At 35.1% G+C, this 14,994-nt stretch overlaps 1 protein-coding gene across 1 annotated transcript in view; it reads left to right on the top strand.

The window, feature by feature from the left end:
* The first annotated feature begins 98 nt into the window (after positions 1 to 98).
* Positions 99 to 14,994, top strand: part of LOC139960897 (5-aminolevulinate synthase, erythroid-specific, mitochondrial-like) — a 24,083-nt gene continuing 9,187 nt past the window's right edge. The window contains exons 1-4 of the mRNA XM_071959566.1: positions 99 to 257; positions 11,337 to 11,556; positions 13,711 to 13,851; positions 14,534 to 14,605. Coding sequence (XP_071815667.1) covers positions 11,379 to 11,556; positions 13,711 to 13,851; positions 14,534 to 14,605 — 391 coding nt within the window. The 5' untranslated portion in view covers positions 99 to 257; positions 11,337 to 11,378. The remainder of the gene's footprint in view (positions 258 to 11,336; positions 11,557 to 13,710; positions 13,852 to 14,533; positions 14,606 to 14,994) is intronic.

Below are 14,994 nucleotides of genomic sequence, written 5' to 3'. Positions count from 1 at the left end.
CGCCTAAACTTTGATTTAAATGCCTGCATAAGTACTTGGGCGTGCGCAGTAACAACCTTCTGTCGTTCACCCTGTTATACATACAGCATAGAGTGCTAGTGCTATACATAAGGCTAGTTTTGATTACGAAACCAGTACATACTGTACATGAAGTCCAGATAAGAAGAGCTTTCTCGTCGTTCTCAGTGAAGAACACGACCCTAAAGAAGTTTTACTTAAGTAACAGCACAATCATCCAAGCGCACAAACTTTTAAAGGTATGATTAAATATTATGAATTGCTTTATTAACATAATTTACTAAAAGTAAGTCGTAAAAGGAGCTAATATCAACCTCAGATCTTTCACAAGTTAGGCCAAACGTTACACTTACAAAGGTACAGTACACTAGTAGAAGTAACGCCAACGTCAGACTATATATAACGTTAGTGTAGGCTACTGACATGTACTCTGTGGTGTAACTTTTTAAGTTAGGCTTTGGTTACTTAGGAGCCTTGGCCTTGCAAACCAAAAGCTATATTTAGCTGCTACTTATATTTTAACACTACAGAAGCCATCTTGCAAATATGCATCGCCAATATAATAACGTTGACTCAATGCAACTTAGATATATATTTCTTGGCAGATATGGCTGATACTTGATGATAGCCTAAATTAGGCCTACAGGCAGTGATGGTATTTCTTTGCTTGTTCTCTAGCCTACTCTATTTTCGATACGTAGGGCCTAGACTACAAACTTAGTTCTAACAGTTGGCAGGATGGGTAAAGCAAGACCACAATTAGTCAATAAAGTAACGTAGTGTCCTTTTTTCGCCTAGGCTTACATCTCAGTGAATCGCAAAGAAATATACTTACCCTTACCACCAAACAAAAAAATGATACTGTTGACATTTTAAGAAAATTTTAACAATAGTTTATCAGTTTAACTGATAGTTGTAACACTTAAAAGACATCCAAATATTCAGTGTTGCATGTAAATTAAGAAACTGAAACACTGTTTCTTGTGAGTGAAATGGTGAATGCAACTTCAAAGTCAATACCAAAAAATGACTGAAAATAGGTGATATAACATGATTCAATCAAACAATAATGTAGCCAATAATGCCAGCTCTTTATTGTCATTACAATACCATGATTTACTGTAGGTGTCCAGCCATTTTTGTGTATATATGCAATTTTAGCTAAATGTAATGTCTTTACAATTGGAGAAATTCCACAAACTTTTGGATTTCAGATTTCATCATCTAAAGTTAACAGACTTAAAAATTCCAGCTGCTTTGAATGATATTCTTTTATGGCAGCTAGGAAAAACCTAATTTGATATTCCGTGGCAAGTTTAATACTCAAGACAAAATATTTCTACATCAATCACTGGAATCTACTTGCCACTTAATTTTGTTTACATAATTCAGACCCTGTCATCCTTAGTTCTGACCTGTCATCAGAAGTTTGTTTTAAATCATAAACTAGCCAAAAGATTTCAACTTTCAGTCGAAAATCAAATACCATGTCGAATTTCTTGCCAACCACCTGAGTTATTCCAGTTGGCCTTGATCATTAGAAAAACTTAGGGCGTTGTCAAGTTTTGGTTTGATATCAATTCAGGTAATGTACTAGGCATATGTGCTTGCACTAGCTGGTACTAGGCTTCAGAGACAGAGTAAGCTAGTTTTCAAATTGTGGCCACTTTTCATATTCTATGCAGTTTTTATTTACACATCTTTCACAAAACTGGAAAAGATTGCTCCAGCACAATATTTTATATATGAATATTGTGTATTTGAAGCATTGTCATGACTCCTGAATTATTGCAGCCATTTATTGGATCATTCTCTACTTTGTATAAACTTTAATGTGTGACTTCATGTACAGTAAGTTTTTCCTTGCTTACAGCTTTTTGGAGTTTTGACTCAAGACCTTTCAAGCTAAATTATAAGCCCTCATTCTGGTAAAACATGATCAAGCCATTGATGAAATCCCCTACTAGATAGATACAACTGAAAAACTCTGGGAGGGGTACATTCCACCTATTATAGTAGTTACCAACTCACACAAACTAGGCCGAGGCCAAGCACTTGTAACGCTCATTGTTTGTTATATTATGTGAAAAAATATTTCAATTATAAATGTCTCCTATTGTTGCAACAAAGATGAGACTTTGAGAGCGTTTGTAAGAATTGTCTACAATTGCAACATTTGACTTCTTGCCCAGAAGAAAGTCATTTGTCAACCAGCATATCAGTACTAAAGTAATTTGCATAATTTATAATTTGTTATGGTGCAGTAGAGAAAAACAAAACATGTAAGAAAAATTGACTTTCGCTAGGACGATATGTACCATGGAGAAAACAGTGAAACAAAGACCTAGCTCAAATTATTATTATTATCATTTTTATTTATGATTTTACCGGATTTACATATAGCACTCTTTTCATGCTTAAACATTAGAGTTTAGAATAGGTTTGTAAAAGTATAACATTCACAGAACATTTGCCATTTTCCATCTAAATTAATTAAACACATTATCAATGGAATAGTTTGGTAACCTGCTTCACTATCAGTTGGTGATGAATAGTGTAGGTGTTGCAATGAATTTCAATGAATATCAGTATCAAGTCAATAAAGACCTTACAGTATATAGCATTGAGTGTATGTTGCTTGTAATCTTTAATAGGTATATTGCCGATTCTCTGATGAAAGAATCATTTTATATAATATCGGCATGTACCCATTATTAAATAATGGGTATTGAAACACTAGTTGTCCCTTTAAAAGCCATTGCATATTATTCAAGCATATGAAACTCTACTTCATGCTGTACACTCTATGCGGGGAATCATTTCTTTAGACGTAAATATAACTTGCAGCTAGTTACCATACTTTCTGAACAACACATCCCTGGTTTATGAGTCTGGTAAACAAGATGGGGTTCTCACCAGGAATTACAACAGGGAACAACACAGGAAGGATGTGTGATATTGGTTTTAGGGGAAGTTAACCTCCTGTTTATTGACCACCTTTCATTCCTGTTACAATGCAGCTGTTGTACAGTATACATGCTTGGTACCATATATAGCAGTTTGCTGTGTCATTGTAGATCTTAGGTACTAGAACCTGACTAGGACTTGCATGATGAAGGAACTGTACTGTACCTACAGGGTTGAGTAAAGTTCCAAGTCTGGGAATTATTTAGTGTTCAAATTATTTAGTAGACCCTGGCTTTCTGTCTCCTATAAATTACTAGAGTATGGTATCTTTTCTTAAACACTGAAATGCTTAAATACATGAATTTGCATAACAATTGTACATTATTGCATGGCATTTTGTGATGCAATACTGGATAAAATTAAGTACTACTGGAGGTAAACCTGTGCACAAATGCTTCCGGATTTATTCATATATGCATCTGTGGATGAAACAAGTTATAGTCTTGATCTGCACTGGTCTACATGATTAGCACACTACTGTACAGTATATGGAATGAGTTATCTGCTATGCGTAACAGAGCAAACTGCATTGCAAAATGAACATACAGTAATTGTTGCAGATTTACAACAGAAATGCATAGCATACTTTGTACAAAGAACCAACATACAGTAGTTTCAATATTTGATAATAAGCAAAATTTGAAAATTGATGATCTCCCCTATCTCTTTGCGAACTGTATTCCGAGTTGTACTGTACAAACCTCAGTACCAGGAAGTACTGTACAGTAGGAGTAGGTAGTTACTGATTGCCTGCTGTTATCTAGAGATTCTAGTCCAGACTTTGGATTGAAAAGTTCTGTAAAGGTAATGCAAGGTAGGTCTTTCAAGGAATAACCTGTGCATCAATAGCAACACATCAGGACAACTTCAAGTCATTTTCAGAAGCACAAGTTCTTTGGTATTAGTGCTCATTTATGAATGTGAATTGTCATTCTGATAATGAAAAAGTTGTATACATGTCACTGTATGCTAGTATAGTTTGGCGATAGTTAACATTGGTGTAGTACATCAGTCATTCTATGCTAGGATTGTCAGCTGAAGAACAGATCATCATGCATGTTTTTCACCTTTTAAGGAAGACCAATTTATGTCTAGAGTTTCAAACCTGCACTGTAATACATGTTATTATGCCCAGTACAATTATATCAATTATTGTTGTGTTGTGAATATGCATATCAAGTTTGAGATCAATTCCTATATTACAGTACAAACACGTTTTCTTTGGGAATAATTGTGTTAATTCTGTTTTTGTGGTTTGTTAAATTAATAAGCTTGTTGACTAAATTTTTTTTTTAAGTTTTTAAAAATTTTCCCAATGGTGAATCATTATATATTTCCACAATTAACCTATTGATAGAAATTTGTTCTCTTGGCTGGTTATTCCTAGAACAAAAAGAAAAGGGGGGAAAAAAGAATTTTACACCAAACTGCATTTCCATAGTTGAAGTTCAAGCTAAACAATAGAGATATTTGTTTGGAATACGCTGAACAAGTGTACAGTTTGACGTAGTCAAGTTTCTTATCTACGTCATCAGTGGTTCCCAAAAGTGCTTCGTAAACAGTGAATTAGCAGTTCCTTTGTATTAAGTTAGTTCCAAGGTTCCAAGGTTGCACCCATTGTTTGAGCTAGTGTGTCCTGTTTTGATATTGATAAATACTGTTGGGCAAATTGGATATATTTCTGTATAATGTATTTGCAGGTTCTACAACTGGTATTGTAAATCGATAACATTACATCACTGCTTACATAGACTGCCCGGAAGGTGTGACGTAAAGGAGTAAAATGTTTAACCTACCATAGGATGCAAAAACCTGGGGGTTCATTGTCATGATTTATGCAATGAAAAGCGGAATCTTTTACAAGGCTAATTTTTTGCTTTCCAAAGTTGAAATTTTGGAATTGATTCTGTCTGAGATATTTTAGCAGGAGTTTTTAAAGGGTAATATACATGAAGGTAATTGTGGTAGTGGGTATTACCAGGTGAATAAAGAGAAAAACATCATTGAAAAGACAACAATAAGATTAAAGCATTTAATGCAGTAAAATTGTAACCATTGGTGTTTCAGTGCTAGGTTTCAGTTGAAGCAGGATTATAATGCAATTGGCTTGGCAAGTTGTCCGAAAAGAAAAAACTGCAGCAGAGCTGAAAAATCCCCTGTAGCAGGGCTGAATCAGTATCAAACAATATCAGCCACCCAGCAGTGCCTATGGTGTTAATCTGCACATCACAGAATTTGTCCCTTGTCCCACCACCCCCAGTCCCCCACTCCCAGCTACATATTTTTGACACATTGCTTAACAATAATTACCATATCTCTTTTTTTTCATATTAAGTAAGGATAAACCGTAAGTTTTGGAAATTTGCAGGTAATGGAATCCAAAAGAGCTTGTTCATCTGGGTGGCTGAGATTATTTGATACTGATTCAGCCCTGCTACAGGGGATTTTGCAGCTCTGCTGCAGTTTTGTCTTTTCGGACAACTTACCACAGCTTGTTCATCTAAAAAAAAAACAAAAAAAAAAAAAAATCTTGCATGGTGGGACACGTGGGTGTCTTAAATTGTCTTAGTTTGATCCATTGTAACCTTAACTTAAGAGTTAGTAAATTTGCAGGAACTTGGAGACCAAAGACATAATATCTGCTGGCTCTACAAGTTCAGTTAATATTAATTTAAGTTTTGCAAGGAGAGTTGACATCCAGAGAGATGTTTTAATATTGGGGTACTGAATTTATCGATATTAGTCATATGTAGCTTTGTTGGAAAAGTATACTGTCGGTATATTCGTATCAAATATTTACTGTACATACTCTTGTTAACAATTATCCTTGAGAACACTTGTAAATAGTTTGTGTAAATTTCACAGTTAAGGTATTGATGATAAGCACTGTGACATTGAAATCTTTATTCATGGTCAAACATACTGTACCAGATGGGAAGTAATCCATTTGATTATACTGTTTAGTAGGTGGTCAACACCGGTATACATGTTTAACACCTATTTTATTGATCTTTTGTTGTTGTTAAATTTACAAATAAAGAACATGGATTAACAAAATATTTCTCCTATGGGTGTTGGTCATGAAAAGATGGGAACCTTGGATTCACACTTAAATACCGGTATTCCCAATTTTCCCATGTAAATCTTTCAACAACAAAATAAAAAAAAAACCTCCACAGTTTTATTTGACATTGATAAGACTTTGCTGTTGTATTAAAATATTTAAAAAAATTATAGATAAAAATATATATATTATACAATTGTAGATCAAGTTGTGTGGAGTTTGTATCAAGTGGGTTATATGAAGCTTTGAAGTTTAAATTTTATCCGGGTAACAGTTACTGTATATTTGGTGTTAGCTTCACTGTAATACATACATACAGTATAATATCATCATGTATCCAATAACCTTGCTATATAAGGTTCAACACAGTACAGTAATAGCAAGCTATTTTTTGTTGACAGGAACTAGAATAGATTCCAATGTTCATATCATTAAGGATCATTACATAGTCAATACAAACAAAATGTCTGTAGTACCTGCTATGTATTCTATTAATGGCAAATGGGACTATTAACAAACTAAAATAGAAGATATCATGTGATTGATGATTGGTTTTACCCTTTTCCCTTGTCAAGTACTGATTAAAGGGAATACAAACATCTGGGTTCATTTGAGTTGCTGAATGATAAAGTTTAAATCATTATTTTATCATTATTTAAATCATTATGATGAAACATTGAAACATTGATATCTACATTGATAACAGAGATGTGTAGGTTTGGTGAATAGAACACCAGCTTCGGGATGATACCAATATATCATTTTACCTAATTGGGATATTAATGGTACATATTAGTTACAATTCTGAATTTGATGTAAACAACTAGTCGGACAACCTCCACAGCTGATTATTGGTTGTCGGATCAGAAATTGGTCTTGGAAGACCATATTACCATGTAGGAAATTTGTCCTGTACAGTATTACTGTAGATGATAATTTAGCTGCCGCACCTCAGTACAGTTTTCATGAACTCTTGTGTGATTTAAGTTTTCTTCACATACTCACTGCAGCGATCTGCAGACAAATGAAAGTATAAAGTTCTTTGTTGTATTTTAAAAATTTATGACTCAATATTACCAGATAGCAGCTGTCTAGGGGACTAATGTTTTCTTAATTTCTCTTAGCAAAATATGCAAATTGTAATACAAAATGAAGATGTACAGTATGTCTGTCTTTTTACTTTACATGCAGAAACTATAAATAATAGACAAAGTTCAGAGACTGCTATGTACACACAGTTTGAACACTACATTATTTCCCTATTGGTGGGGTCTGTTTTACTGCATAGATGGGTGCTTGTTATGACTAAGTGAGTCAGTATGCTGCACTGTACAATAGACTGGTTTAAAAAATCACTATACAGCACAGGAAGTAAGTTTGTGTACATTTAACCCTTAAAGCAGCTTTACCTATTGTTTAGTCTATATCATGAGATGCTAAATTTCACTTAAAGTGCAGGTCGTAGCTTGAGTCAAGTTTCTTGAATATTAGTAAAGATAGTTAGATACTTTTCTGTTTTGCATGACTGCATTGACTGCACAGTAAGAAGTGCTATTCATGCAAAAGTGTGCAAGGAAAGTATGTCTTTAGCATAAAATATCATTAAAATGATAAACTTTCTGCATATACACAGTTATCTACCTTCAGATGATTAACATATCTACTTTGCTATTAAACCAAACTACAGAAGCTACTTTAAGTTTAAGACATGCAAATGATTTAAAGAGTACCAGCTCTTCTTGCTGACTAAAGCTGTCTTTAATTTAGTTTCGTTGTTAAAGCTCTTGAAACTTGATTTTGGCTGGTGACTGGATGTTATTGAGCTATCACAGATTTTGCGTGTGATCATGCAACACTAGTCTTTGTTCAAGTGTTCAGACATCCTGCAAGCCTACCAGCTTCTTTCTGAAATTCAAACGAGTGGATTTTGGTTGAGAGCAGGTGTTCAGTCCAGATTAAAAATCAAAACTAGTCAATCGATAATGCTACACTTGTGTGTAGATTGTGAATTAGTGAATAATTGGTACCACCAGGAACGAGAGTTACTTTGAGATATATTGTATTCCAGCACCATTTTGAAACAAAGCATGCTCTATTTACTGTAAATGTGACAAGAAATTATCCTACAGACTGCATTATATTTTTTCACCACAGGATTTTTGTATTTTTGTTAATTCTCATGCAACCCTTTTATTCACTTTTCTCTTCACTTTTCTCCTTGTAGCCTTTAAATTCAAATATTATTTATCTTTCAAACTTAATTTAAGGAAGTGGATTGGGAAAACTACTACTGATAATAAACTGTAAAAGAGAATTGAATTATCGTTTGTCACAGAAGTTGTCCAGAAGGAGCTCTCTGTATGTCACTCAGCTCTACTGTCAGACTAAGTGTCAGTAAAGTATATTAAATTTTTTATTGTTCCATTTCATATGCAGTGATGTTACAAGTCAGTATAACTTGTTAATTCAATTAGAAATGTACTTAACAATCTCATGTACCAGTACACACCACAACAGGGTCATCTCTGATATACTCTGTACAAAGCTGTACGTTTACCCACAAACCCGGTCAAGGATTGCATGTCATGGTTCCACCAGGATGATTTGCCTCTATTTATTTGACCTTTGTAACAATGATTCAATGGTTATTTGTCGCTTGTTGCTTGGAAAAGCTGCTTTAGTTTCTGTTATAGCTCAACTGTTTTGCTGGTATCCTTGTTCAGCAACAAGGGAATGTAGGTAATATTCCCTGGCTGTTCTTATTTGTGGCAAGAAGGCCTGCGGTACAAAGGATCCCTCTGCTATTATTGGATTAGGGAAGCTTTGTTACCTTGGAGAACATAAGGATTGCTGATGCCATGGCTTGGGGGAAATAAAAATAGAATTGCTGAACTATAATCTTATATACTTGTTAAATCTGCCATGAGAAAAAAGAAAAGAATAAAAAAGGGGGAGGGGTAATGGTGGTAGATATGCCTGAAGTGTACAGTATTATGTTAATTGTTCCAATGTTAGAAGATTGTGGTTAATGTAATATTGTGACGAGCCCGGCTCCTCCGATAGTAAAACTATATCGGGACTCGCGATAGAAAGGTACTGGGATATCTTGATGCCGTATTTATGCTTCTTCAGGAGATGTCTCGAACGGAAGAAAACAATGACTTCACACAAAAAAAACAATTTGACGAGATAGGATTTGATTAATGATTCGGTATAATTTCTTCTCTGTCGATTCTCTTTACAAATAAAACTAAATTACAATGATTTGACTTGACTTGACTCCGTCAATTAAACAATTAGGAGTGATGAACTTTCGGCGAAGTGATAAATTTGCTGACCAAGTGATAAATTTGCTGACGGAGTGCTCAATCTTTCGGCCTCCTTTTACTTTTAAACCTTACTTCCACAAAATCCCTCTGCGCATAATCAGTAGGCAGCCAATGAACTGACCATCCTGTACTAACTTAACGATATAAAAATAAGTGAACTGGCACTGATCTGCCCTGATTGGTTGGGAGTTTGGAAGTCCATCCCCTTTCCATGGAAACTTCCATACCACGTGAGAGAACCTTCTCGAATGTTCCACAGACATAATGGAATCTATTTTGGGAAAAGGCCCTGTACCAAGATTCAATAAGATAGTTAAAAACTTCTCGTGGGAAAACTGAATCCATGACCTAGATAAATACATAAGAGGCCTGTAAGGTGTCTCGATGGAGTGTTTCGGTAACATCAAAGAGATGGTATCACCATTTCATAACATTAAGACTTAATCAGTTTAAGGATAAATGTTTCCTTTCAGTGACTTTTTCTGGAAAACTCCCTTACACCTGACCTTAACTATTTACATACTGATAAGTAAGAAGAATATAATAACACTAGTCTTTCTAATGCATCCCCAAGGGCATTGTATATCATTTGAAAGATGTTAAAATATAATAATTGCTTTCTAATGCATCCTCAAGGGCATTGTATTAATTTGAAATATGTTCAATCCTCTTGGTGTTTGATAAATCTCTCCAGTTTATAGTGTAAAATGGTACAGTCTTACTTTTTATATTTCTGAAAGTAATTATAGGATATTCAGAATCTTCTTTCTTGGCAGTAATCCTCATTATTGATGGATCTTTTAATGGGGCAGTAAGTCATTTTCAGGGGAATACATAGTGATTCATGAATTACTGTATTTGGTGAAACAAACAAAAGCCCATCCTCCTCCAAAGCCCCTCCCCCACCCACCCAATGGTAAGAAGCTTGAAAAGCTTTAACGGTTACTTGAATAAATGTCTATAAATCATTATTTATAGATTATTATTAGAAATACAGTAGTATTATTGTTAATATGGATAAATTGTTGAAAAACACTGAGCAAATATCTTTACAAGGTTATAACTGGACAGGAGAATATTGCTATTAACAGAGCTGGGATTCTTCAAACATTCTCCATCATTGAAACTTTGGAAGAAATTATGATTATTATATTGGTGAATGTGGTTTGATGTGAAATCAAAATATCGCAGTCAAACTGTAATTTCATATTTCATGCGATTCTTCCAAAATGATTGTGAGCCTGCAATTGCAAAGAATATCAGATCGCAATGCAGATGCTAAACTGATTATTTTTGCTAAAAGTTCTCGTCCCTATTTGTTGTACAGTATATTACGCAGAAGTACATTTTCTTTTTTCCATTAGGATAATTGTTAGAATCTTCCTGCACACACACAGAGAGGTATGTCTGCCAGAGACAGCACTTACAGTATATTAAACAGTGTACCTCGTAGTCGAACAATCAAACAGAATTTCATTTTGTTTGCTTGATTGCATTCTGCTCACAGCAGAGTTATAGCTTTTGCACAAGGAAAGAAAAACCATCACAACAGAATTGATGAACGTATAGAGTGGTTGCCATTGACAACACAGGAATATTTGTAGCATCACTGGGAGAAGGTCAACAGAATGAGAGTAGAAGTCAGGTGAAATGTTTATTGCTGTAGAGGTTGAATTAGAAAAAATACTACCCACCCTCTTTTTCACTGAGTACAATCTCTCTGCTGTACAGTAGGCTCTAGATAGACTCAGTACATACAGTGATGGATGTAAGCCATAGTACATTGGATTTTAAATGCTTCAAACAAAAGAATGATGAAGTGATGGGGAGGGAGGGAGGGGGGGGGGTGGGGGGTTGGGGTAACTATGTGTTAACAAAGCAAGATGCTTTTAATTGATCTTAAGAACGAACCATTTAGACTGGCATTCGATTGTTTACCGTTCATTCTCTCCATACAGGAAAACTGATCTGTCAATAGTAACCAACCAATCAGAAGCAAGATGGCCCAGATAGCTCTCCGATGCCCTTTCTTGACTCGACTCCCCGCTGGATTTGCGAGACGTGCAGGCAATTCCCTGTTCAGCTATGCGGAAGGATGCCCTGTGATGACACAAGTGATGCAGCGCCATGCCTCCAACCACCATCAGAATGTGGATCTGGCCAAGGCAATGGCTGCAGGTAGGGCTTAATTTAAAAAAAAATAGTATTTTATAACTTCACATTCTTAGTAAACACAATTATAATAAAACAAGGTAAGATTTATTATAAAGAAATTAAAGGAATAACCAAAGTGGAAAGCTACATTATATAGAAATATTAGCTAGTTGCATTAGCATTGCCAAAACAGTTTCCACAGAAAACTATGTACTGTAGAAAAGTGTTCAAGTGAAAATGCCTTTTTGGCAGAATTTCAAATTCCCTGTGTAATTTCCAATTAATGGCTATGACAAAATTTAAGAAACTGATTCAAAGCATTTTGTGATCCTTCCAATGTTATGTTTACCATTGACATATTGGTATGATGACAATAGTATGTATTACTGAGAGTGATAGAAAAGTTAACATGATACTGGACAGAAAAAAAACAGAATATGACAATGAAGATATCTATTAAATTAAGATACATTCCTTAAAATCTTCGAATGAATTCAGCTTGGGACCCCATGAACGAAAGTAAAACATTTTTCCTCATATGTCTGAAAACGAAGCAATACTTGAGTTCCTCCCAGCTGTCGATGCAGTCTTTGGATTCATGACTCTTGAAGTACATATTCAAGTTAACATACATTACAAAAAATGAAGAAGAAAAAAATATATACTGTAAATTATGCAAGTCAGCTTTATACTTAATTTGAAATTTTAATTTAGTGGGTTAAATTGATCTTTGCAAATTACTATTGAACTTCTGTATTTCCAAGAACCCCCCCTTTAAATACTATTAGCATTAATTAGAGAGCTCATTAACAGAGAAATTTCCCATCTGGCTAAAAGATGAATGTAAAGAATGTGTATAAATATTCAATTGTTTAGATTACAAGCTGCCTGAAATTCAAATTGGTGACTTAATTGCAACAGCTGCACTGTTTATTGGGAATACCTATAAATGCAATGTTTATTAGTCAGATACAAACAAATTTAACTGGGTAATGTGCATAATGTAATGTGCATAAATTTTCAACATAAAAACAGGCTTAAATGAAGAACCGTATTGATTGCTCAAATCATATGGAATTAAAGTTTACTGTACATTACAGCTGTTTAATTATTTAAATAGTATTTTATAACTTCACATTCTTAGTAAACACAATTATAAAAAAAAACAAGGTACTGTAAGATCATTTATAAAGAAATTAAAGGAATATTAGCCAAAGTCGAACAGCTATATAGAAATATATTAGCTAGTTGCATTAGTGCATTGCGGAAACAGCACCACAGAAAACTATGTATTCTCTCAGAAAAGTGTTAAAGTGAAAACGCCTTTTTGGCAGAATTTCAAATTCCATGTATAGTTTCCACTTTGATTTCTCAAGTTATTGAGAATCCAATTTATGGCTATGACAAAATTTATGATTCCTCTCAGGAGTCTATTGTAAAGATCTTCTACACAGTGGCGTAGGAAGGTACTTTTGAGTGGGGGGGCTGAAGACTGATGGCCGGCCTGGGGGAGGGGTCTAAGGGGAGGGGGTGTCCCCCTCCCCTTTGGAATTTTTTTGCATTTCCAGGTGGCCTCAGATGCAATTTGGTGCAATATAGCACACTTCAACACCCACTCCATTTTGTAAAGAATTTTGCATTTTCACCTGGCCTTAGATGCAATTTGGTGCTTCAAATGAGATTTTTTTCTCATTTGGAAATGAAAAAGGGGTTGTCTGACTTGCGGAGCGGGGGGCGGAACGATACTTCCGCCCCCATATTTTTCACTGGGGGGCTGGCGCCCCCCCAGCCTCCCCGGTTCCTACGCCCTTGCTTCTACAGTATATCAACCTATGTTATTGTATTAACATATATATGCCATTGCCATGGAGACTCCACTATCTGCATGGATCATACCTACTGTACTTGCCATGCCTGCGTTGAGCATGATTGCTATTAACTAATAACATTTTTTAACCACCAACGGCAAATCAAATTTCTTGCGCATGATTTATTCATACTAGTCTTTGTAGCTATCTGTAAAGTCTCCAAATCGTTCAGTTTTATTTGTTGAGTTTTGGTTTCCTAGGACACTCTATTACATAGTAACAAGGCGGTGAATTTCGACAGCATTCTGCCGTTTAGGTTTTAAAATCGATATTTTATGAAATGTTCATTTTTCCTTTTTACTTTGGCTAGATTCCAAAGTGGAAATGAAGTGTCCATTCCTGGCTAACATGGAGAAGACCAAGAAGATGAACCCCATCGTCGATAGCGACATCTTCTGCGAGACTTGTAACAAGTCCGTTCCGGCTCAGGTTGTGAATGAGGCTAACAAAGGTATTGAACCAATCATATTTCTCCAATGACTAGGTCTCTTGGTAAAACTTGAGGTTTTTCTCATTAATCAGAAAGCATTTTTTTCTTGTCAGAGATGAATCCTCTGTGATTTAGTTTCCTTGAAAAATCATAATGTTTGTAAATAAACATTTCCACTGACAGCTCAGGCTGTGAAGGAGGCTAACGAGGGTAAAAAAATTAGCGGTACTTCTGTTGTTACTACGTAGGTCTTGTGGAAAAACCTGCCCAGGCCTTTTTGCTCCTTTAAGGGAACTGATTCCTGCAATAAATCAAGGCACCATGATACACACATATGTGTGCCTTGTTCATGCAATACTTGAAACATTTGTTACATCATATTCTTTCTTAATTCTTTAAAATGTTGAGAAAATACATGTTTATAGCAGAACTTACAGACATGATTAATATTTCATTTCATTGTTTCTTCACAATATAAATACAGAGAAGTTAACTAAGTGACAAAACATATCAACAACAGGGAAAATTGTGAAAGGAAGCACTCCAAAAAACCCAGAGGGCTTGTCTAGTAGAGCACTCCCATAAGGAAATAGAGAGAACAATACAAGAAAACAGTAACACTTATATCCACCCACATACCAACCCAATACGTATTGGTAATATTGATAAATATATTTTCTTTTTCCACTTATATTTTGAACAGAGCACTGTAAGCCTGCAACTATCGTCCAGAAAGTTGACAAGGTAACTGAGAAGCAGAGAGAGTTTGAAAGTGGTAAGTAATCAGTGAGTGACGGAAGTAAAGAAATTTGATTTGAAAATCAGCAAAATGAGGTGGAATTTATAATCTTCCCCCCTCCCACCCACCCATATAGAAATGTCCATAGATATAAAAATGTTTCAAGCTGACTATTGGCATAATTTTACAATTAACTGCTGTCTCCATATACCTGTTTCAACTCTCATAAGACACTGGCTATAAATACATGCCCCTGACAGGATTGTTGTAACACAACATGCACCTCTGACCTGTCATGTAGTGTAAACAACATGTCCCCTACAGTGTTTTGTGGGAGCAATACATAGAATTGTCTGCTGCTGTAAGTTCAATGAGAGGTCTATTTTTGAACAAAAGTTGGCAAAAACCATTGCTTCCTGCACACG

Source organism: Apostichopus japonicus, chromosome 20 (assembly GCF_037975245.1).
Source record: "Apostichopus japonicus isolate 1M-3 chromosome 20, ASM3797524v1, whole genome shotgun sequence".
NCBI classification, from domain to species: Eukaryota; Metazoa; Echinodermata; class Holothuroidea; order Aspidochirotida; family Stichopodidae; genus Apostichopus; species Apostichopus japonicus.
Note: the sequence above shows the minus strand (reverse complement) of the source record. Positions and strands in the feature narration are given on the sequence as shown.